Source organism: Neovison vison, chromosome 1 (genome assembly GCF_020171115.1).
Source record: "Neovison vison isolate M4711 chromosome 1, ASM_NN_V1, whole genome shotgun sequence".
In the NCBI taxonomy this organism is placed as follows: Eukaryota; Metazoa; Chordata; class Mammalia; order Carnivora; family Mustelidae; genus Neogale; species Neogale vison.
In genome coordinates this window covers 89,558,982-89,580,410 of record NC_058091.1, presented here as the reverse complement: position 1 = coordinate 89,580,410, position 21,429 = coordinate 89,558,982, and the positions used below count along the sequence as shown (strand labels likewise).

The window sequence follows — 21,429 nt, the reverse complement described above, 5'->3', positions numbered from 1 at the left end:
GACCTAAGGGCTGCAGGAGGATTGGCTTTGACCACGCGCAAGGAGGAAAGGAGGTCTGCGTCCACCTTGGTCTGGAGTTCTCTGCCCACCTCCTTACGTCAGGAGAAAGCGACGGCACCGGGATTTGTTAGCGTCATCTAGAGACGCCCGTCGGCGTGGCTCAGAGTAATGGTGCTGTGCTAACTCCGGCGGAGCTTGGGTACCCTCATGGCTCTGAGGGTACTGACTCGCGCTCTGGGCTCCTTGAGCCTGACGCCCCCAGCCGTCGCTGCCCTCGGGCCCAGCCTGCTCCCGGCCGCCCAGGTAATGCACCCTATCTGGAAATGAGGCTGTTTGTGTTCGGGCCGCCGGAGAGGGCATCCTGGGATGGGAGGCGGAGGAAGTGAGTCTGATCAGGACTGGGTCTCTCAGCCTCAGCTTTCTCTTCTGCAAGTGTTGCTGTCCCACAGGGTCGCTGGTTTCCTCAGACGAGATACTGGAAGTGAAAGTATTTTACGGGTCACTGTACAGGTTTCAGTAATAACCGACATTGAGTCCCAGTCATACGCCAATCATAAGTAATTGACATTTTAAGTAAATCAGCTCCTTTTTTTAAAGACAACTATCATGACATTTTATTTATTTTTAAGGTTTTATTTATTTCAGAGAGAGCGAAAGCAGTCACAGAGGAAGAGGGATCACAGAGGCAGAGGGAGATGCAGACTCACCACTGCGCGGAGAGCCCAATGCGGGGCTCGATTCTGGGACCGGGATCATGACCTGAGCTGAAGGCAGACATTTAACCAACTGAGCCCTCCAGGCGCCCCCGCCCCTCCTTTTTTTTCCCACTTCTTTCAGGTGATGTTATGTACAGTTTCATTGCCAGTATATGCACAACAGTAAGCATAGAACTATAAATACACAATATAATTAACAGTAGAAAACAAAATGTTACAGGTAAAGCGGAGGGAATATAGAAAAACTCTTTTCCTGCTGCTCGAAGAGAAATGAAGGGAAAAGCCTATGACAAATCATCCAGTACTCTTGTCTTAAATTCTTTGCATACATTTCTACAGTTTTTTCGATTAAACAAAGAAAGTACAGATAACTCTGTAACAATAGCAAATTGCTTCCTTGATAGCTATTTGCCTTCCAAGTCAAATTCACTTCATATTAGGATTTTTTAAAAAGTCAAGATGAGAAATCATTAGTAGGAACGCCTGGGTGGCTCAGTTGGTTAAGCAGCTACCTTCGGCTCGGGTCATGATCCCAGCGTCCTTGGATCGAGTCCCACATCCGGCTCTTTGCTCGGCAGGTAGCCTGCTTCTACCTCTGCCTCTGTCTGCCATTCTGTCTGAGTCTCCCCCCCCCCTCTGATAAATAAAAAAAAAAAAGAGAGAAATCACTAGTATTCTGGTTCCTGATGATCTAATCTGCCTTTCACCAAACTGGTAATTTTTGAAAGTTGGCTGCACATGGAAAGAATAGGTGTAGCAAAAGGTGATTTTAAAATTTTGTTAAAATGTAACAAAATCACCCTTGAAGTAGTTTTCCAGAAGACACTACAGGCAGCAGCTGAGTTATAAGGATTAGCCCTGAAGCCAAGCATAAGTAATTGACATTTTAAATGTCAATTTAGGGGCGCTGGGTGGCTCAGTGGGTTAAAGCCTTTGCCTTCCGCTCAGGTCATGATCCCAGGGTCCTGGGATCGAGCCCCTTCTGCTCAGCAGGGAGCCCGCTTCCTCTTCTCTGTCTCCCTCTCTGCCTACTTGTGATCTCTGTCTGTCAAATAAATAAATAAAATATTTTTTTTAATGTCAATTTAACCCCTTTCAATGTCCTTTCAACCCCTATATAAGATTACCATTACCATTTTACATGAGAAAACTCATCAGCAGTCCAAGGTCATACACCCAAGTTTGTTTGTTTGTTTTTTAATAATTTCTTTTTTTTTAAGATTTATTTATTTATTTATTTGACAGACAGAGATCACAAGTAGACAGAGAGGCAGGCAGAGAGAGAGAGAGAGAGGAAGAAGTAGGCTCCCCGCTCAGCAGAGAGCCCGACATGGGGCTCAATCCCTGGAACCTGGGATCATGACCTGAGCCAAAGGCAGAGGCTTTAACCCACTGAGCCACCCAGGCACCCCTAAATAATTTCTTGTTTTGTTTTAAGATTTTTTAATTCGAGGCAGCACAAGTGGGAAGGAGGATCAGAGAAAGAGGGAGAAGCTGGCTTCTTGCTCAGCAGAGAGCCCAACATGGGGCTGAATCTCAGGACCCTGGGATCATGACTGAAGCCAAAGGCAGACGCTCAACCGACTGAGCCACCCAGGTGCCCCATATACCTGGTATTGAAGCTATAAACAGTCTGGCTTCAAAACCTGAGCTGTTGGGGTGCTTGGGTGGCTCAGTTGGTTAAGTGTCTGCCTTCAGCTCCCATCATGATCCCAGGGTCCTGAGATCCAGGCCCCCTGTTGGGCTCTCTGCTCAGCGGGAAGCCAGCTTCTCCCTCTCACTCTGCCTGCTATTCCCCCTGCTTGTGCTCTTTCTCTCTCTAATAAATAAATACAATCTTAAAAAAAAAAAAAAAAAAAGCCTGGGCTCTTAATTAACTACTGAAGATGAGTCATTGCTGAGATTAGAGAATGCAGCCCAAAATAACAAGATTAGTAGCCTAAGGTAAAGGTGTCCTTCAGTGTCCCTAGGGGGTGATTGGTGAGTCACAGAAAAAAAGTGTAAGTCTTGTTCCTCTGGACCTTTCTGGATGATGGTAGAGTTTGGCAGATGCATACTTAAAATTCAAAATGAAAGCAACCTCCTCTAAAATGCTGTGAATACAGCAAGGAACAAGACAGAAATGATCCCTCCCCTACATTCACACCTGGAAAACTCCCAGAAACATAATGCAGAGGGGCACAGGCATGGGTGCTGATGGCATACAAATGTGTGAAAGTTAGCAGCTCTGGAAAAGGAAGTTGTTTAAAGAAGGAAGAGTTACCCAGAGAAGGAGAGTTTTGAGCGAAATTTGGAAGGTGCCCCAAGGAAAGAACATTCCATTGAAGAAATACTTCAGAGGTTAGAGGATCAAATGAGGAGAGGTAATCAACACACATATACCTAGATAAACATTCCAGCCTTGTATGTGTGCAAGCAGTGAAGGGTGGAGTTTTTGGATAGCGGGTCTGGGACATTCCTAGAAGGAAGTAGGCTGCTGGGTTTTTACCTTCACCCTTGGTTCTCTGGTGCTTCTCCTTCGGTTACCTTTCAAGTCATAGAGATTTCTGTTTATCTCTAGGTGACAAGGTCTACCCTTCTCCAGCTGCCCTCTTCCTCAGTGTTGCTCCCTGGCCGCCCACTGCTTACCTCCGTGGCCCTTAGTGCGAATATTGTGTCCTGGAAGAGTCGTACCAAGTACACCATTACACCAGTGAAGATGAGGAAGTCTGGGGGCCGAAACCACACAGGTGAGAGCAAGAGCGAGAGGATTTACGCATTAAAGGGGAAAAACATGTTAGGATCCCAGATCTATTTCTTGACAGGTAGAGGAATGTAATTAAAAAGCATTTATTGGGGGACGCCTGGGTGGCTCAGTTGGTTAAGCAGCTGCCTTCGGCTCAGGTCATGATCAGGTCCCACATCGGGCTCCTTGCTCGGCAGGGAGCCGCCTTCTCCCTCTGCCTCTGCCTCTGCCTGCCTCTCTGTCTGCCTGTGCTCACTCTCTCTCCCTCTCTCTGACAAATAAATAAAATCTTTAAAAAAAAAAAAAAAGAATTTATTGGACTCCTTCTGCATGTAGTGTGTGTGTAAGAACCAGAGAGTAGAATACAAAGCAACAGAAAGGTATTCTGTGCTCCTAAAGACCATTTAGATAGTTGAAGAAAACCAGATATACACATGAAGTGTACATTCCTCACATCCTTCAGAAATTTCAACAGCTGAGCACTATTTCCATCATTCTCAGTAAACTTACTGAATTCAGTAATTTGTAGAGATTTTGTCTGGAGGTTTTATATAACTTCAATATCCTATAATTAAGTTTTTACCAAACTCTGTGTAGGTATTTCCCCACCCCCCTTTACCAAGTGTGTTGTGCAAATATATTATTTTCCACTTGTGTCATAATGTTAGGCAGTACTGCTTTCTGCACAGGATGGGCCTATTCTTATTGCTGGGAGCTGATTCATCTGACTTGAGTCATGTCTCTGCACTTTCCTGACCACAGGCCGAATCCAAGTGCATGGTATTGGTGGGGGCCACAAGCAGCGTTATCGCATGATTGACTTTCTGCGCTTCCGGCCTGAGTTGGAAACGAAGCCAGGACCGTTTGAGGAGAAGGTCATCGTGGTCCGCTATGATCCCTGTAGGCAAGTTTGGGATGTAAGATGATGGTGGTATAGCTGTATGACTGTTCTATGGGTTTTCAGATGTAGGTCTGCCTAGATGGTCTGCTCATATGTCCCTCACCCCAAACAGATCAGCAGACATAGCTCTGGTTGCTGGGGGCAGCCGGAAACGCTGGATCGTTGCCACAGAAAACATGCAGGCTGGAGATGTCATCCTGAACTCTGACCACATAGGCCGAATGGCAGGTGAGAGACGGCTGCCAGATGTGTATGGGCTTGGAGGCTGCAAGGGGTCTGGGGCTGATGAAATTTTGTCTTTTAGTTGCTGCTCGGGAAGGGGACGCACATCCTCTTGGGGCCTTGCCTGTGGGGACCCTTGTCAACAACGTGGAGAGTGAGCCAGGCCGGGGGGCCCAGTATATCCGAGCCGCAGGTATGAGGAAAGGAGCTACTTGGGGGTCCTAGGATACCTGAGACCAAAGGGTACCTGAGGTCCCAATTCTCTGAACCTCTGGGGCCACCTGTGGTCCGCAGGCAGAGAAAAGGAGGGGAAAATCCACGGAAAACGAGGGTGGAGAGGTGCTGGTGTTTTTAACCTCAAACATTGCACGGTTCCTGCTGCGGTGTATCTGCTCCTAAGGGCAAAGAAAGGGCGGGGTATGCAGTATGTCCCCTTATGAATTTGTCCCCACCTCCTCCCTGTGGAGTGTGGCAAAGCTGTTTCTGCCTTCCCCAGGGACGTGTGGTGTGCTGCTACGGAAAGTGAATGGGACGGCCATCATCCAGCTGCCCTCTAAGAGGCAGATGCAGGTGTGCGTGGATACCGGTGGGAGGGATCAACAAAGGAGGAATCTTTGGAATGTACCTTTCTGGCCTGGGATAGTTCCCAGGTGTTCCATGTGAGGAACCACCATGAGTTAGGTGTGTCCCTTCCTGCCCTGTGACTAGGCATGCCCTGTCAGGCTGACACTGTAATGGGAGAAGAACAGTGCCTTTTGTTTTCTACCAACCATAGCACCTGCACTCAGGTTCAGTTATGCTGTGGTTTTCTCCTGTCTTCTCCCTTCTTTCAGTGAGGGTAAGAAGCCTGCCGAGAGTCACGCAGGCAACAAAAACAGGTTCTTCCCCTGTGATGCATTCTTTTCCAACTGCTTTTTTGGTCAGGTTCTGGAAACGTGCATCGCAACAGTAGGCCGGGTATCTAACGTCGATCACAACAAACGTGTCATCGGCAAGGCTGGGCGGAACCGCTGGCTGGGCAAGAGGCCTTCCAGTGGACTATGGCACCGCAAGGGGGGCTGGGCTGGCCGCAAGATTCGGCCACTGCCCCCCATGAAGAGTTACGTGAAGCTGCCCTCCGCAGCTGCCCAAAGCTGATATCCCTGGATTCTAATAAAATCGCCCCCCATTTTTATCTATTACTGTTTTTGGGAGTGAGGATGGTACATTCTAGACCGGGGAAGAAACACAGGCGCAAAAAGGGTGGGAGAGGAGAAAGGAAAGGACGATATGCGGTGAAGACTGGAGCTGCGCGCCTCCCCCACCCCTCGCATTTCAAGCCGTCCCCCCACCCCTTGTTTGGAGGAGGGGGTTAGAAATGACCTCCAAGATCTAATCCAGCTCTGACTACACGAATTGAGGAGAGCACTTCCGGTGGGAGGAGGGAAGACGAAAAGGAAGAGGAAAGGGCGGCGTGGAGGAGGAGGTGCCGCGCGTCGCCGAGGTGGCATCGGCGACTCCGCCCCGGCGCTCTCCCAGGGCCCCCAGCTTTCCGCTAGGCCCGGCGGAAATGAGCGGCAGCTCCGGGCGGGTGTCGGAGTTCCCGCCGCTGGGCGGGTGGTGCGGCTGTCTGGGCCGGGTCCCATCTCGCCCTGCCCCGCCCCGCCGGAGCGGCTGCTGACCTGTGCGGGCTGGTGGTGACAGTGGCCGCCCCAAGGTGCTCTTCCCTGCGTGCCACGCCCCCTGCCCGCCCGCCTGTCCTTCAGAGACACGCCCCCTCCCGCCTCTCCGCTTCGACCCCGCTCGGGGGCCCAGGCGGGGCCCAAATCTCCGCCAGCATCGCCGCCATCGTCTTCACCGCGTCCCTAGCTCAGCGAAGGACAGGCCGCGCGCCGGGACCCCCATCGACTTCTGAGGTGGCCAGAGCCCCGCCGCGGCCCCTGCCCCTACCCTGGGTTTTCCTCCACACACTCGCCCAGCGGCCGCGTGCCCACCCGATCTCGCGCTCCCCCACCCCAGTTGCAGTGCCTTGGGATTGCACTTGGGATCCAGTGCCTAGTTCATCTGGCCTAGCCCCCTCCCCCGTACCTTGCTGCGCACCCCGGCCCCTCGGGTCTACCTGCCTCCCGCCGCTCACCCACCGGGTCTCCCGCGACCCTGTCCTGGGTGTTGCATCGCCCCCACCGACCTTGCTCCTCCCGCGCCTCCAGTCCTCCGTCCTCTCCTCCCAGCCCGTCGCGCCTTGCCCTCCCCCCACCCCACTCCACCAACAATTCTCCGGATTTCTTGTGCCTGTTACACACTCCTGGGCTTCAGCCCATTGGACGTGGCATCCCTTCCAGACACATTACCCAACAACACCCACACCCCACACACACCCCTCTGGGGCAACATGTATCTCCTCAGAGGTGCTGCCTGTCCCAGGGCCTTGGGATTCACTTGTAACACCAAGGCCTGCCCCTGCTGTCCCCTTCCCACTGCTCCAAACCAACCCACTCCAGGCTGCAGGCTCTTGGACCCTCCTTGCAACCAAATACTGTACTCTTAGAACAAACACCCCAGTGTTCCCTGTGAGGCCTGGCCCCACCCAGCCTGTAGCAGGCAGCTCCTGGGCCCTGCTTTTACCCCAGACAACCGGACAGCTGTGACGACATTTGCTTCTCCAACTCCTGGACGACCTTGATTTTCTCAACTCCCACTCTCATTTTAGCTTGCTGTTTTCTCCTGCTTGTGTGTCTCAGGTGCCGGCATGGTGGGGGAGCTCCGCTACAGGGAATTCAGAGTGCCCCTGGGGCCGGGCTTGCACGCCTATCCAGATGAGCTGATCCGCCAGCGTGTGGGCCACGATGGGCATCCTGAGTACCAGATTCGCTGGCTCATCCTCCGGCGTGGGGATGACGGGGACGGGGGCTCTAGCCAAGTGGACTGCAAGGCCGAACACATCTTGCTGTGGATGTCCAATGACGAGATCTACGCCAACTGCCACAAGATGCTGGGCGAGGATGGCCAGGTCATCGGGCCCTCTCAGGAGATTGCAGGGGAGGCTGGGGCCCTGGACAAGTCTGTGCTGGGGGAAATGGAAACCGATGTGAAGGCTTTGATTCAGAGGGCCCTCCGGCAGCTGGAGGAGTGTGTGGGCACCATCCCTCCTGCTCCTCTCCTTCATACTGTGCACGTACTCAGCGCCTACGCCAGCATCGAACCTCTGACTGGGGTGTTCAAAGACCCAAGGGTCCTGGACCTGCTCATGCACATGTTGAGTAGTCCTGATTATCAGATCCGCTGGAGTGCCGGCCGGATGATCCAAGCCCTGGCCTCCCATGATGCTGGTGAGGAACAGTGTGGGGGGAAAGGAAACTAGGTCAGCTTGGGGCCTCACAGGACACTGTGGCAGGAGCCCCTGCCTCATCAGTGACTGGGTGATTCTGCTGAGGTGGAAGAAAGGAGGTAGGAAGGGAGGTGGGGACATCTCCCTAGGAAGAGGAAAGCTGGCTCTGTCAGGCGGGCATGCAACTCTTCATCTCAGGGTCATGAGTTCAAGCCCCATTTTGGGCATAGAGTTTACTTAAAAAAAAAAAAATACTAAAAGAGGAAGGGCTGAATCCTCAAAAACCTCATATTAATTGGATTTCTATGCAAAGGAAGAGTTACGATATTAGACTACTGTAAGATATGTATCTATGCAAAATATGTATATAGAAAAGAAGTTATTGTTTTTCTTTTAAATGTTTTATTTATTTATTTATTTGACACAGAGAGAGAGAGCGTGAGAGAGCACAAGCAGGGGGAGTGGCAGGCTGGCAAGCAGAGGGAGAGGGAGAAACAGGCTCCCTGCTGAGCAAGGAGCCTGACCTGGGGCTTGATCCCAGGACCCTGGGATCATGACCTGAGCCCAAGGCAGACACTTAACTGAGTCACTCAGGTGCCCCAGTTATTGTTTTTTTTAAAGATTTTATTTATTTATTTGACAGAGAAAGACAGCGACAGAGGGAACACAAGCAGGGGGAGCGGGAGAGAAAAGCAGACTCCCCCCGATCAGGAACCCCAAGGTGGGGCTCGATCCCAGGTCCTGGGTTCATGACCTGAGTCGAAGGCAGATGGCTAACCAGCTGAGCCACCCAGGCGCCCCAAGTTGTTGATTTTGAAGCAAATCAGATCAGGTCATCCCTAATGTGTGATGACAAAGGGATTGTACTGAGAGAGTAGAGGGTCTAGGAGGGATGCCTGGGAAGGGCAATGTGAGGGAGCTGTTCCTGACTGGGGTGTGGGTTTCAGGGACCCGGACTCAGATTCTTCTATCGCTGAGCCAGCAAGAGGCCATTGAGAAACACCTGGATTTTGACAGCCGCTGTGCTCTGCTGGCTCTGTTCGCACAGGCCACGCTCTCTGAACATCCCATGTCTTTTGAGGGCATTCAGCTGCCACAGGTATTCTGTGGGGAGGTATTGGGGTGGGTGCTATAAACAGGAACGAGGGACCAGGTAAAGGATGGAGTGGAAAGAGGAGCTGAAGCTGGGACAAGGTGGTTATAGGCCAAAGGTTTCATCCCACAGGTCCCAGGAAGGCTGCTCTTCTCCCTGGTAAAGCGCTATTTACATGTCACTTCCCTTCTGGACCAGCTGAATGACAGCATTGCAGAACCAGGGGCCCAGAACAACTCTTCTCCTGAGGAGTTGAGTGGGGAAAGGGATCGACTGGAGCTGGAGTTCAGCATGGCCATGGGCACCTTGATCTCAGAGCTGGTGCAGGCCATGCGCTGGGACTGGGCCTCGAGCAGACAGGGGCCCTTGGCTCGGTCTTCCTGCTCCATCTTCCAGCCCCAGCTGGCGGAGACTGGCCTGGGGCTGCCACCCACCCGGGCCCAGCCCTCCATTAGGAGGTCAAGGAGGTTCCGCCCTCGCTCTGAGTTTGCAAGTGGCAACACTTATGCCTTGTACGTGCGAGAGACACTGCAGCCTGGGATGCGAGTGCGCATGCTGGATGACTACGAGGAGGTCAGCGCTGGGGACGAGGGCGAGTTCCGCCAGAGCAACAACGGTGTGCCCCCTGTGCAGGTGAGCAAGGGTGCATGGGGAATGCTGTTGGGGATTTGGCTGGGGGAGCATACCTGGAGCTTCCATGCAGGGGCTCTGGCAGGCCACCTCCGGAGAAAACCCCGTGGGGATTGGAATGGTTAAAGGGGGTCAGCAAGTGAGAGGTGGGCCATTTGGAAGGCTAAGAAAATCGGGGTTGGGGAGGCCATGAGGTCAGGAAGATTCACTCCCAGGAAGAAATGGATAGAGCAAGATTTTCCCAAAGGTCAGGGTCAAGGAGAGAGTAGCTGAGGCCAGGAGGCTCCTTGGGGTGGGGGGCATAAGGCGTCTAGGATGGGTGGGAGGAGAAACAGCTTATTCCCATGAGAAGGTGGCCTTTATGTACATGTTCGTGTCCTCCATATACCAGCGTTGTGTTGTTTGGAGATTGTTCCAAACCTGGCCAGGTGGTCAGCCAGAGCGCTGTGTGTCATCATTGGGCCACCACCAGCCAGTAAGTGAGCCGTCTCTTCCCCTTCCCTCTCTTTTCTCCCCATCTTCCAGGTGTTGTGGGAGTCGACGGGCCGCACCTACTGGGTACACTGGCACATGCTGGAAATTCTGGGCTTTGAGGAAGACATTGAGGATGTGGTTGAGGCTGAGGACTACCACAGGGCAGTGGTCAGTGGAGCCCTGGGTATAGGTGAGCCTGGAGAGGAAGCAGGGTCAGCACTGAGCCCACGAGTGGTAGTCTGGCTGGGTAGGCAACAACATCCCTGGGCCCTCGGACTCGTTTCCACAGCTGTGCCCTCCTGGCGGTGGAAACCCATGACAGAGCTCTATGCGGTGCCCTATGTGCTGCCTGAGGATGAGGATGCTGAGGAGAGTGAACACCTGTCCCAGGCGGAGTGGTGGGAGCTCCTCTTCTTCATCAAGAAGCTGGACGGCCCCGACCATCAGGAGGTTCTCCAGATTCTGCAGGAGAACCTGGATGGGGAGGTAGAGTCAGCCTGGAGACAACCAGTAGTTGGAGGGTTCATGGCAGGGGCTGGGCTGATAGAGCATTTGGAAGGCTTAGGACGGGGAGCAGGGGTCCGCAGTGTCGGGGGCTGCAGCGGAGGGTATCTAGAATGTTCAGAGGCATTGCCAGCTGTGTGGGAGGAGGCAGCTGCCAGCCAGGAGAGGTTCAGGGTAGAGAAGGTGTGTGCTGAGATCCCCCACCCCTGTCAAGTACTCCCAGAGCGTCTGTGCCGGTCGGGGCTACCGCAGTGAGACCTTCTCCCCAGCGACAGGTTCTGGATGACGAGATCCTGGCTGAGCTGGCCGTGCCTATAGAGTTGGCCCAGGACCTGCTGCTGGCTCTGCCACAGCGACTCGATGACAGCGCTCTCAGGGACCTGCTCAACTGCCGTGTCTACAGGAAATATGGGCCCGAGGCTCTGGCAGGGCAGCCAGCTTACCCAACCCTGCTGGAAGCCCAGGCTCAGCCTCAGGAATCAGCAGGTGCAGCCAGAGAGGAAGGTGGGGCACCGGGATGACTTTGCAGCAGCTCTGCAGGCTGGCCTCTAGGGGGCCTTCCTCCCAGGACAGGTGTCCTCCTATCTGGAAGAGTTGGCACCCGCATAGAGCAGCTCCCTCCAGTGAGCGGGGGAGGATGGAAAGTCAGAACATTGAAAGAGATCTGAAGCCTCATAAACCCCCACACCGAACTTTTTCTGGTGTGGAGAAAGCCAAATTATTGCATGCTTTTAGATAGAAGGAAACGCTCTGCAATTTGCAGACAGGAGGCTCCTTTGCTATTTTAAGAGTATGAAACATAAGATTTGCCACAGAGTAGTCTTATAAATACAGTTAGAGATGCCCTAAGATCCCCAAACTAATTTTCGGGGAACCCCTGCCCCCCAAAAAACATTTTTAGGAGAAATTAGGAATTATGAATGTGTCTGTCCTTTTCTGATGCTAACCTCACCGACCACAGCCAACTCTTGTGACATCCACCTTCCTGTAGGAAAAGAACCCCCAACACAGTATCCTGACACTCCTCTGCGGCGACTGATGGAGGGTTGCGGTCCGCCTGGGAGGACCTTCCTGGACCTGGAGCACGCCCTCAGCTCAGGGGGGCCCCAGGAGACAGAGATCAAGCCTTTCTTGCTCCAGCTGCAGCGGCAGCCCCAGCCCTTCCTTACACTGATGCGGAGCCTTGCCACCCCGGCAGCCAACAAGCCCCTGCACTTGACGGTTCTGAGGTGAGGGGGTGGGGCGGGGCATGGGACCAAGGGGTCCCTGAGGCTAGCTGCATATCTCTCTCCTCCTGCCTCCCCACCCCCACTCCCCAGAATCCTGATGCAGCTGGTGGACTTCCCCGAGGCGCCGCTGCTCCCCTGGCACGAGGCCATGGACGCCTGCATGGCCTGCCTGCGGTCACCAGACACTGACCGAGAGGTACCCTCACCCTGCTCTGGGGAGATGATGCTGGAGGGAGAGGCCACAAGGCAGCCTCTGAGAGGGCAACCCCCCTGGGCAAGGCTCCAGAGGGCACAGTGGAGCCTCTGTGCTCCTGGTCTGGGATTTGTTTTAAAAATCGATTTTTTTTTTTTTTTTCAAATAGGTAGTACATTCATATAGGTTATAAATCAAAATGGAGGAACAAGGTCTACACTGAGAATTCTCATTTCCACCTGTTCTCACTTCCATCCAGTTTTACCAGTGCCTCTCCCCATGTCCCTTGTTAGTCACCACTCATTTTAACTTATGTGTCCTTCCTGTGTGTCCTTATGCAAATATAAATAAGCCCAAGCATATAATCTTATTTGCCATCTTCTTTCTTACACAGAAGGTTACATCTCTGTTACATGCGAAGCTTCAGTGGCTCCTGCTTGGCTAGGCCTGTCGGAGCAGGGGGATGAAGGAGGCAGAGGGGACCTCACATCTCAAGGTCCCCCGCCACAGAGAGGTCCTGGGCTTGGAAGGCTTGGCAGTGGGTGTCTGCAGTGCACACCTTTGGCGGTTACCCAGATTTTCATTTCGGAGCTGGACTCACTGAGCATCCCTCCCCACCCCCTCCCTACCATCAGGTATGGTGCTTAGGGCCTGAGCATCTCAGAATGCAGCCCCACACCTGGTTTTGGGACAGGGCCTAAAAAGGAACCACCTGGGAAGCTCTCTGCACCTGTTGCCAACGTCCTCAGTCGTCAAGCATCCCAGGATGGAGAGCACCTCTTAGCTTTTTCCGTGTCTGTTTGCGTTGGGTTCTCCGAGTCCACCCAGCCCTTGTGTCTCCCTGCTTTCTGCTGTCTGTTTACTGCGATAGCTCCAGCACCTATATACCATAGTGGGTGCATAGGAAATACTCCTGAAGATGTTCCGGGCCTTGTGCCCTTTAGTCTCCAGCCCTATCCCCACCGCAGGTGCTCCAGGAGCTGATCTTCTTCCTGCACCGCCTGGCCTCCGTGAGCAGGGACTATGCCGTGGTCCTGAATCAGCTGGGAGCCCGAGATGCCATCTCCAAGGCCCTGGAAAAGCACCTGGGAAAACTGGAGCTGGCTCAGGAGCTGCGGGACATGGTGTTCAAGTGTGAGAAGCATGCCCACCTCTACCGGAAACTCACCACCAACATCCTGGGAGGCTGTATCCAGGTCAGGAGGGAGGGCAGGCGGAGGCTTGTGGGTTCACCACGGGGTGAGAACATGAACCCTGAGCAGTGGCGGGGGAGGAGGCAGTGTTCCTGCATCTGGGAAGGGCAGGCAAGGCCAGTGAACCCAAGGGCATTTGTTCTCTGCAACCCATCCCCCAGGACCCCCTGGTCCTGCTGCACCAGGGTTCTGGAGGAAGTCCCATTGCTGCCAAATCTTTCCTCCACACACGTTTGCACGTGCTCTCCATGTGTGCTCTTCTCCTCCCCACACTCTTCTTTCTGCCCTTCCGGCTGCAGATGGTGCTGGGCCAGATCGAAGACCACAGACGGACCCACCGACCCATCAACATCCCGTTCTTTGATGTGTTCCTCAGATACCTGTGCCAGGGTCTGTGCTTGTCCCCAGCTTCCACCCCACCCCCACGCCTGTGTCTGTTTTCCCTCCATACCTACCAGGCTGTGACGGCCACCCCTAACCCCCACCCCCAGGCTCCAGTATGGAGGTGAAGGAGGACAAGTGCTGGGAGAAGGTAGAGGTGTCCTCCAACCCTCACCGGGCCAGCAAGCTGACAGACCGCAACCCCAAGACCTACTGGGAGTCCAACGGCAGTGCGGGCTCCCACTACATCACCTTGCACATGCACCGGGGCGTTCTTATCCGGTAACTTGCCCCACAACATACGCGCTTTGTAGTGACTGCCTTGTGTTTGTCTTGGGGGATGCACAACCGCCCCCTCGAGCCCAAACATGACCACAGAGGCCCCTTGGCTGTGTCTGTGAGGCCATGCCTTGTTCTGCTTCTGATGGTTTCCTCGCCCCCGCTCCCAGGCAGCTGACTCTGCTGGTGGCTGGTGAAGACTCGAGCTACATGCCGGCGAGGGTGGTGGTGTTTGGGGGCGACAGCCCCAACTCTCTTAACACAGAACTCAACTCGGTAGGGACCGTCATGCCAGCAGATCACCCTTTGCAGGGTCCACCCTCCTGCCCAGACTCATGAACTCCTAAGTTCTTCCCCGTCCGGAGCCCCAGAGAAAGTAGAGTCCTTTCTCCCTGTGCCGTTATGATGGCATCAGGCCCCGAGCTGTGAGGGCGGCGTTGGGACCCCTTGGTCAGGTTGCCACACCTGCTGGGCTGAGGGGAGGAAGAGGGAGTTGGAGCAGGCGTGGGTGCTGTCAGCACTGCCGTCCACACGCAGGGAGCTGACAGCCCCCTGCACCCCATCCCAGGTCAACGTGATGCCGTCCGCCAGCCGGGTGGTCCTCCTGGAGAACCTGAACCGCTTCTGGCCTGTCATCCAGATCCGCATAAAGCGCTGCCAGCAGGTTTGGCGGGGGCTGGGCTGTGGTCTGGAGCTCCGATGCTCCAGGTTCTATAGCTGTTCCAGATCTTGGGCCAGAGCTCCAACCCCTGGCCAGGGCAGCTCCAGGAGGAAGGCACGAAGGTGTGCCCAACCCCGGCGCACTCCGAGGGGGATGTGGGTCGGCTGAAGACAGGCCTGTGTCCCTTGCAGGGCGGCATTGACACACGCATCCGGGGCTTAGAGGTCCTGGGCCCCAAGCCCACCTTCTGGCCGGTGTTCCGGGAGCAGCTGTGCCGTCACACACGCCTCTTCTACATGGTTCGGGCACAGGCCTGGAGTCAGGACATAGCAGAGGACCGCAGGAGCCTCCTGCACCTGAGTTCTAGGTGTGTGCTAGCGTGTGTGTGTGGCTGAGTGTGCATGAAAGGTAAGAGCGGTACCCTGGGTAGGGCTCTTTGGAGGGCTAATGTGCTTGGGGAGGCATCTGGAGGGTTCTCCAGTTTGGGGAAGAAAAGAAACAATGAAGAGAAGAGATTTTTCTGGTGGGCTGGGGGTGGGGTGTGCCAGTTAACACAGGAGAGCTTCGAAGTACTGGGTAGAGATTGGGTCTGGTTGCTAGGGGCTAGCCGGGCAGTCATAGACCACGCGGATGCTGGGGTAACTTATGCCTCAAGCCCCTGACACCTGCCTCCCTCATCCCCACCCTCAGACTCAATGGGGCTCTGCGGCAGGAGCAGAATTTTGCTGATCGCTTCCTGCCTGATGACGAGGCCGCCCAAGCACTGGGCAAGACCTGCTGGGAGGCCCTGGTCAGCCCCCTGGTGCAGAACATCACCTCCCCCGGTAACCACTCCGACCCCTGGCCCCACTAACCAGCCCCTTCTTGCTCTGCCCTAGAGCCACCTGCCTTATCTTCTTGGCCCTTTTGGTACCTGTGTTGGTTTGGTACCCCAGTGCTTCTCTTCTACCAGCCCAGGGCCCATCTCCTTTCCCATGTCTCCCAGGTGCCAGCTGATACCATAAAGATGGGGGGCCTTGCTACCTGACCCCATCCCCCACCACCCAGTACCTTCTGTCCAATCCCTGCTTCTGTCCAGCCCAGCCTCTCCCTTTGCCCTGGAGAGACGGCCTGCCTTGGCTTGTTTTTCCCCACCTCCAGACGAGGATGGCATCAGCCCCCTGGGCTGGCTGCTGGACCAGTACCTGGAGTGTCGGGAGGCTGCCCACAACCCCCAGAGCCGTGCGGCTGCTTTCTCCTCGAGGGTGCGCCGTCTCACCCACTTGCTGGTGCACGTTGAGCCCTGTGAGGCGCCGCCTCCAGCCGTGGCTGCTCCCCGCCCCAGTGAGTACCTGGGATTCAGGTGGGAGCTCAGTGAGAAGCATTTCTTTGTGCCCTCATGCACTCGCACCCTAGAGGCTTCTGTCCCTCCTCCTGCTTTCCCTCCCCGCCGCACTCAGACTGTTCCTCTTCCCAGTTTGCGTCACCCCCAGCCAGGAGCATCATGGGGGGGAAAGGCCCCAGGGTTCACCCTGGTCTGGGGACCCCTGAGCTGAGGGGCTGCCCCTGTCTCTTGCCCTTTCCCCTGTCTCCACAGAGGGCAGAAACCGAAGCCACGACTGGAGCTCCCTGGCCACCCGGGGGCTCCCCAGCAGCATCGTGAGAAACCTGACCCGCTGCTGGGGGGCAGTGGTGGAGGAGCAGGTATAGGGAGGGGAGTTGGGGCGGAGGGCTGGACCAGAGGCTGGCCTGCCCAGCCATCCCCTCACCCAGGGCCGCTTCCCTGCAGGTGAACAACTTCCTGACTTCGCACTGGCGGGATGACGACTTCGTGCCACGCTACTGCGAACACTTTCACAACCTGCAGAAGTCAAGCTCCGAGCTGTTTGGGCCCAGGGCGGCCTTCCTGCTGGCCCTGCACAACGGCTGTGCTGGCGGATTATTGAAGCTCCCATTCCTCAAAGCCGCCCACGTGAGCCTCTTGTCCTCCCTTCTGCCCCAGGCCCCTCCCTGCAAATGGCCCTGTCCCCCGGCCTCCATTGCTCCTCCTGTTCAGCCAGGAGCGGGGCTTGTACAGAGCCCTGTGTTTGAAAATTCAAATGCAAAAGAAACACATAGTGACCTGCAACGTGCCGTCCAGTATTATTATCTTGATAGCTTTTTGTTTCTGTTCCTGTGCATGGTTTAACAGTTTACTCACAAGTAGCTAAAGTGCTTTATCCTGTTGTCTTTTGACCATTATACAAAGATATTTTTAAGATTTTATTTATTTGAGAAAGAAAGAGCATGCTCGTGTAAGTTGGGGAAAGGGGAGCCAGAGAGGGAGAAGCAGACTCCCCACTGAGCAAGGAGCCTGAGGCAGGGCTTGATTCCAAGACCCTGAGACCATGACCTGAGCTAAAGGCAGACACTCAATGACTAAGCTACCCAGGAGCCCCTGATTGATTAATTTTAGAGAGACAGAATGAGAGAGCAACAGCGAGAGCAAGAGTGAGAGAGAGAGAAAAAGAGAACAGGGGGAGAGGCAGAGAGTCTTAAGCAGAGGCCATGCTGAGCATGGACACCGGCCCAGGACACCATCTCCTGACCCTGAGATCATGACCTGAGCTGAAACCAAGTGTCAGACACTCAACTGAGCCACCCAAATGCCCACCCCCCTCCGTTAGATTTTTTTTAAAGATTTTATTTATTTATTGGTCAGAGAGAGAGAGCACACAAGTAGGGGGAACAGCAGGCAGAGGGAGAGGCAGGCTGTCCACTGAGCAGGGAGCCCAACGTGGGTTTCCATACTAGGACCCTGGGATCATAACCTGAGCCAAAGGCAGACACTTAACCGACGGAGCCACCCAAGCGCCCTTGACCATTATATTAAAAGCCTTTTTCAGTGTTGCTCCTTGTCCTTATTTTCAATTTTTGTATAAATTCCATCTAAGGGATGTACTAGAATTTCCTTTGCCCTTTCCACATTCTATAAATATGTAATAAGTGCTTCGGCTGTGTCCAGTGCTGTGGTAAGAGCTGAAGATAGACAAAGTCCCTCTTTTCAGTTTTTAAGGCATAAGGCTGGGCAGGTGATGAAGTCAGCCGGGCTGATCGCTGCAGGGCAGGGGGCTGAACAGTAGCTGCTCAAGCTGCCTCCAGCCCTTCTGTCTGATCAGTGACACTGCAGTTTGACCATCCCTGTGTGTGTAAGTCATTTCCTCACATTAAATTATTGGGGTTAGTCTAATTTTTAGACACATTCCATGTGGAAAAAAAAAAAAACTAAAACACCTCCTTGTTGTCAATTTGCACAACTGGTGACAATTTTATAAAAGAGTTTTGTAGGGGGAGCCTGGGTGGCTCAGAGGGTTAAGCCTCTGTCTTAGGCTCAGGTCATGGTCTCAGGATCCTGGGATCAAGCCCCGAATTGGGCTCTCTGCTCTTGAGGGAGCCTGCTTCCTCCTCTCTCTTTGCCTGCCTCTCTGCCTTCTTATGATCTCTCTCTGTCAAATAAATAAATGAAGTCTTTTTAAAAAATTTAAAAAGAGTTTTGTAAAAGCGTTACCCACCTTAGGAAGCAGCTCAGCGCTCCTGTCCACTTCTCAGACCTTCCCCTGTGCCCCTGCTTGCCTCCTCTGGCTGCCGGTCCATGGTTTCCCTGCACCCTTCTCCCTGCTCAGGTGAGCGAGCAGTTCGCCCGGCACATCGACCAGCGGATCCAGGGCAGCAGGATTGGCGGAGCCCGCGGGATGGAGATGCTGGCGCAGTTGCAGCGCTGCCTGGAGACGGTCCTCATTTTCTCTGGCCTGGAGATAGCCACCACCTTTGAGCATTACTACCAGTGAGCGTGGAGCAGGGTGGGGGGAGCGGATGGTGGGGGTGTCGGGTGGCCGGAGTCCCAGAGCAGGCCGTGGGGCCACCCTGAGGCTCGGCCCACTCTGCGTGTGCTACAGGCACTACATGGCCGACCGTCTCCTCAGCGTGGGCTCGAGCTGGCTGGAGGGGGCCGTGCTGGAGCAGATCGGTCCCTGCTTCCCCAACCGCCTCCCCCAGCAGATGCTGCGCAGCCTGAGCACGTCCGAGGAGCTGCAGCGCCAGTTCCACGTCTATCAGCTCCAGCGGCTCGATCAGCAGCTCCTGAAGCTGGACGACACCGAAAAGAAGATACAGGTAGGCGCCAGCCCAGGGAGGGAGGCAGGGAACCAAACAGAGGAGGCCTGGCAGCTGTCGGGAACCCTGTATCTCTCCTTCAGGGAGGCCACGAGGCCAGCGACAAGGAGCACAAGGGAGAGAAAGCAGACGGACCTGGGGTTGCAGCGGCTACGGGGGAGGAGGACGAGGAAGAAGAGGAAGATGAGGATCTCTACTATGAGGGGGCAATGCCGGAAGTGTCTGTACTGGTCCTGTCACCTCGCTGCTGGCCCATTGCCTCCATCCGCCACACGCTCAACCCCAGAACTTGCCTGCCCTCCTACCTCAGGGGCACCGTGAACCAGTACTCCAACTTCTACAGCAAGAGTGAGGAGCCAGGAGGAGGATGGGATTCGGAAAGGAGTCTGGGATGGGGGTAGGAGTGGGCCCTGGGGTAGGAGCCTCAGTGGAGTGGATTTGAGAACAAAGGGCAGGAGCTCAGGTTTGGAGTGAGGGGTGGGGCTATGAAGCACCAGGTCCCCAGGCTGTTGCCTTTTCTGTCCTTAAAACAAACACAGGACTCTCTTTAGAGAGTGGGAGGTGGGGAGGATGGGGAGAGGCACCTGAGGCCACCTGCTCCTTGTCAGTCATCATTGCCTGAGTTCCCCGATGGTGTCTGGTTCTGGGCTGGGCAGCAACACAGAAAGGGGAAGAGACTCAGACCCTGCCCTTTGGCGGGGAGGGGGTTCCCAGACTAAGCAGGGAGACCTCATTCCCTCTCTCATGGATATTCCAGTTTGATGAGAGCCCCAGGCCTTCCTCACTTCATGGCTTTGTCTCCCTAAAAAAAAAAAAAAAAAAATGGGGAACTTCTGGAAGGTACTGATCAAAGCCCCTGGTACAAAGCAAGGCACAGGGTGGGCTCCCAGATACATGAGGCTTACTCGAGGCAGGCACAGCAGAGGCTGAGCTCCGGAAGTTCAGACCAGGAGGCATAGTATCCATAAACACTGGGGCACATGCTCGGCAGATGTGCCTTAGCAGAGGCAAGGCTCAACCAGGAGTCCCCCCTCACCAGCCCTGACTCCATCCTCTCCCTGCTCTGTCTCAGGTCAGAGCTACCCGGCCCTGGAGCGGGGCCCGCAGAGGCGGCTGCAGTGGACATGGCTGGGCCGGGCTGAGCTGCAGTTTGGGGACCAGACCCTGCATGTGTCCACCGTGCAGATGTGGCTGCTGTTGTATCTCAACGACCTGAAGGTGGCCCGCCCCAGCTAGGCAGCCTGGCTCGCTGTACCTTGTCCCTCGCCCCTCTTCCCTAAACCTCAACTCCCTGTTCTCCCTCCTTCTCCCTTCTCTGCTCCACTGTTCAGGGAAGCCCTAAATATCTCCTTCGTCTTCTCTAAGGCTGTCTCCGTGGAGAGTCTGCTGGCGCTCTCTGGGCTCTCTCCAGACATGCTCGATCAGGCGATTGGGCCTCTTACCTCTTCGAGAGGTCCCCTGGACCTTGAAGAGCAAAAGGATGTCCCAGGAAGTATGTACTTGGGGCAGAGGGGCCTCTGCTCTCAGCCTCCGCATGGTCCTCCTGCTGATGACTAGCGCTCATTTCAGGGGTGCTCAAGATTCGGGATGCCAGTGAGGAGCCCAGGCCAAGGAGGGGCAATGTGTGGCTCATCCCACCTCAGACGTACCTGAAAGCTGAGGATGAAGAGGGTCGGAATCTGGAGAAGAGACGGAACCTTCTGAACTGCCTCATTGTCCGAATCCTCAAGGCGCATGGAGATGAGGGGCTGCACATTGACCAGCTTGTCTGTCGGGTAGGCGGGGTTGGGCTGTGGGTGAGGGAGGTTCGGGTGGGGTGCAGCCCGTAGGAGGAGGCTTGTCAACACTTGAAGCATCTGGTTCGCCGTAGAACCTGTAGGTGTCTTGGTAGGGGGGAGGCTAGGGCTCACTGTCCCAAAGCCTGTGCCTGGAGTGGAGGCTTGAGGTGGAGTCAGCTGGGCGTCTCCCACCTGCTGTGTTCCCTTGCCTCTCCTTCCCAGGTCCTGGACGCCTGGCAGAAGGGCCCGTGCCCTCCCAGAGGTTTGGTCAGTAGCCTCGGTAAGGGGTCTGCCTGTGGCAGTACCGATGTCCTCTCCTGTGTCCTGCACCTCCTGGGCAAGGGCACCGTGAGGCGCCATGATGATCGACCCCACACACTGTCCTATGCGGTCCCTGTGACGGTGATGGAGCCTCACACTGAGTCCCTGAACCCAGGCTCTTCTGGCCCCAACCCACCCCTCACCTTCCACACCCTGCAGATCCGCTCTCGGGGCGTGCCCTATGCCTCCTGCACCGGCACCCACAGCTTCTCTACCTTCCGGTAGCCCTGGAGATGGGACCAGGGCTTTCCATGGAAATAAAATGCGGGAGTTTGGTTACATGGCCTGTGTGGTGACTGCTAAGGATCTGACAGGGGCAGTGGAGACTCTCCTGGCTGAAGAGGGAGAGGAGCCCTCTGGCTCTGAGGTCGTGTCATCCCACGCCAGGCGTCACTGCTAGGGTGAAGATGGCAGCCTGGGGAGAGCGGTGGAGGGGGTGGGGTAACTTGGTGTCCCCCTCTTGGGAGGGGGAGTAAGTGGACAGGGATGGACCTCCAGCCCTTCTCAGAGTTTGTGCTCTGAAGTGCTTTCATCTGGTAGGCTGGAGACCCAAGGCTCGTGACTTGCGCAGATTGTTAAGCAGGGCTGCATTGTTTTCATTTGTGGAATGGACCAGAATCCCTCTGGGTTCTGACGAGCACCAGGTATGGGAGCATTTGACATGCTGTGAATTCCTCTTTCAGCCACCATA

The 21,429-nt window shown here is 55.1% G+C and overlaps 2 protein-coding genes across 4 annotated transcripts; both read left to right on the top strand.

Annotated features, from left to right (window-relative positions):
* Positions 1-38: 38 nt before the first annotated feature.
* On the top strand, positions 39-5,742 carry MRPL2 (mitochondrial ribosomal protein L2). Its single transcript, XM_044251212.1, has 7 exons — positions 39-303; positions 3,277-3,445; positions 4,204-4,345; positions 4,455-4,570; positions 4,647-4,757; positions 5,061-5,134; positions 5,489-5,742. The coding sequence occupies exons 1-7, from the start codon at positions 208-210 to the stop codon at positions 5,699-5,701; spliced, it is 921 nt and encodes a 306-aa protein (XP_044107147.1). The 5' UTR covers positions 39-207; the 3' UTR covers positions 5,702-5,742.
* A 567-nt stretch (positions 5,743-6,309) lies between these two features.
* Positions 6,310-21,019, top strand: CUL7 (cullin 7). 3 transcript variants are annotated; one of them, XM_044251170.1, is made up of 26 exons: positions 6,310-6,459; positions 7,285-7,872; positions 8,819-8,970; positions 9,163-9,597; positions 10,120-10,258; positions 10,358-10,554; positions 10,842-11,076; positions 11,564-11,801; positions 11,892-11,997; positions 12,963-13,190; positions 13,487-13,577; positions 13,679-13,850; positions 14,018-14,123; positions 14,416-14,511; positions 14,700-14,875; positions 15,199-15,332; positions 15,649-15,831; positions 16,085-16,191; positions 16,277-16,459; positions 18,150-18,310; positions 18,423-18,639; positions 18,723-18,987; positions 19,712-19,857; positions 20,005-20,131; positions 20,209-20,414; positions 20,640-21,019. In XM_044251170.1, exons 2-26 carry the CDS (start codon positions 7,293-7,295, stop codon positions 20,961-20,963), a joined length of 5,004 nt encoding a protein of 1,667 aa, XP_044107105.1. In that variant the 5' UTR covers positions 6,310-6,459; positions 7,285-7,292; the 3' UTR covers positions 20,964-21,019. The 3 variants fall into 3 exon arrangements, with proteins under 3 accessions (XP_044107105.1, XP_044107101.1, XP_044107093.1); XM_044251166.1 differs by having other exon boundaries at positions 9,097-9,597; positions 10,848-11,076; XM_044251158.1 differs by having other exon boundaries at positions 9,097-9,597.
* The last annotated feature ends 410 nt before the right edge of the window (positions 21,020-21,429 follow it).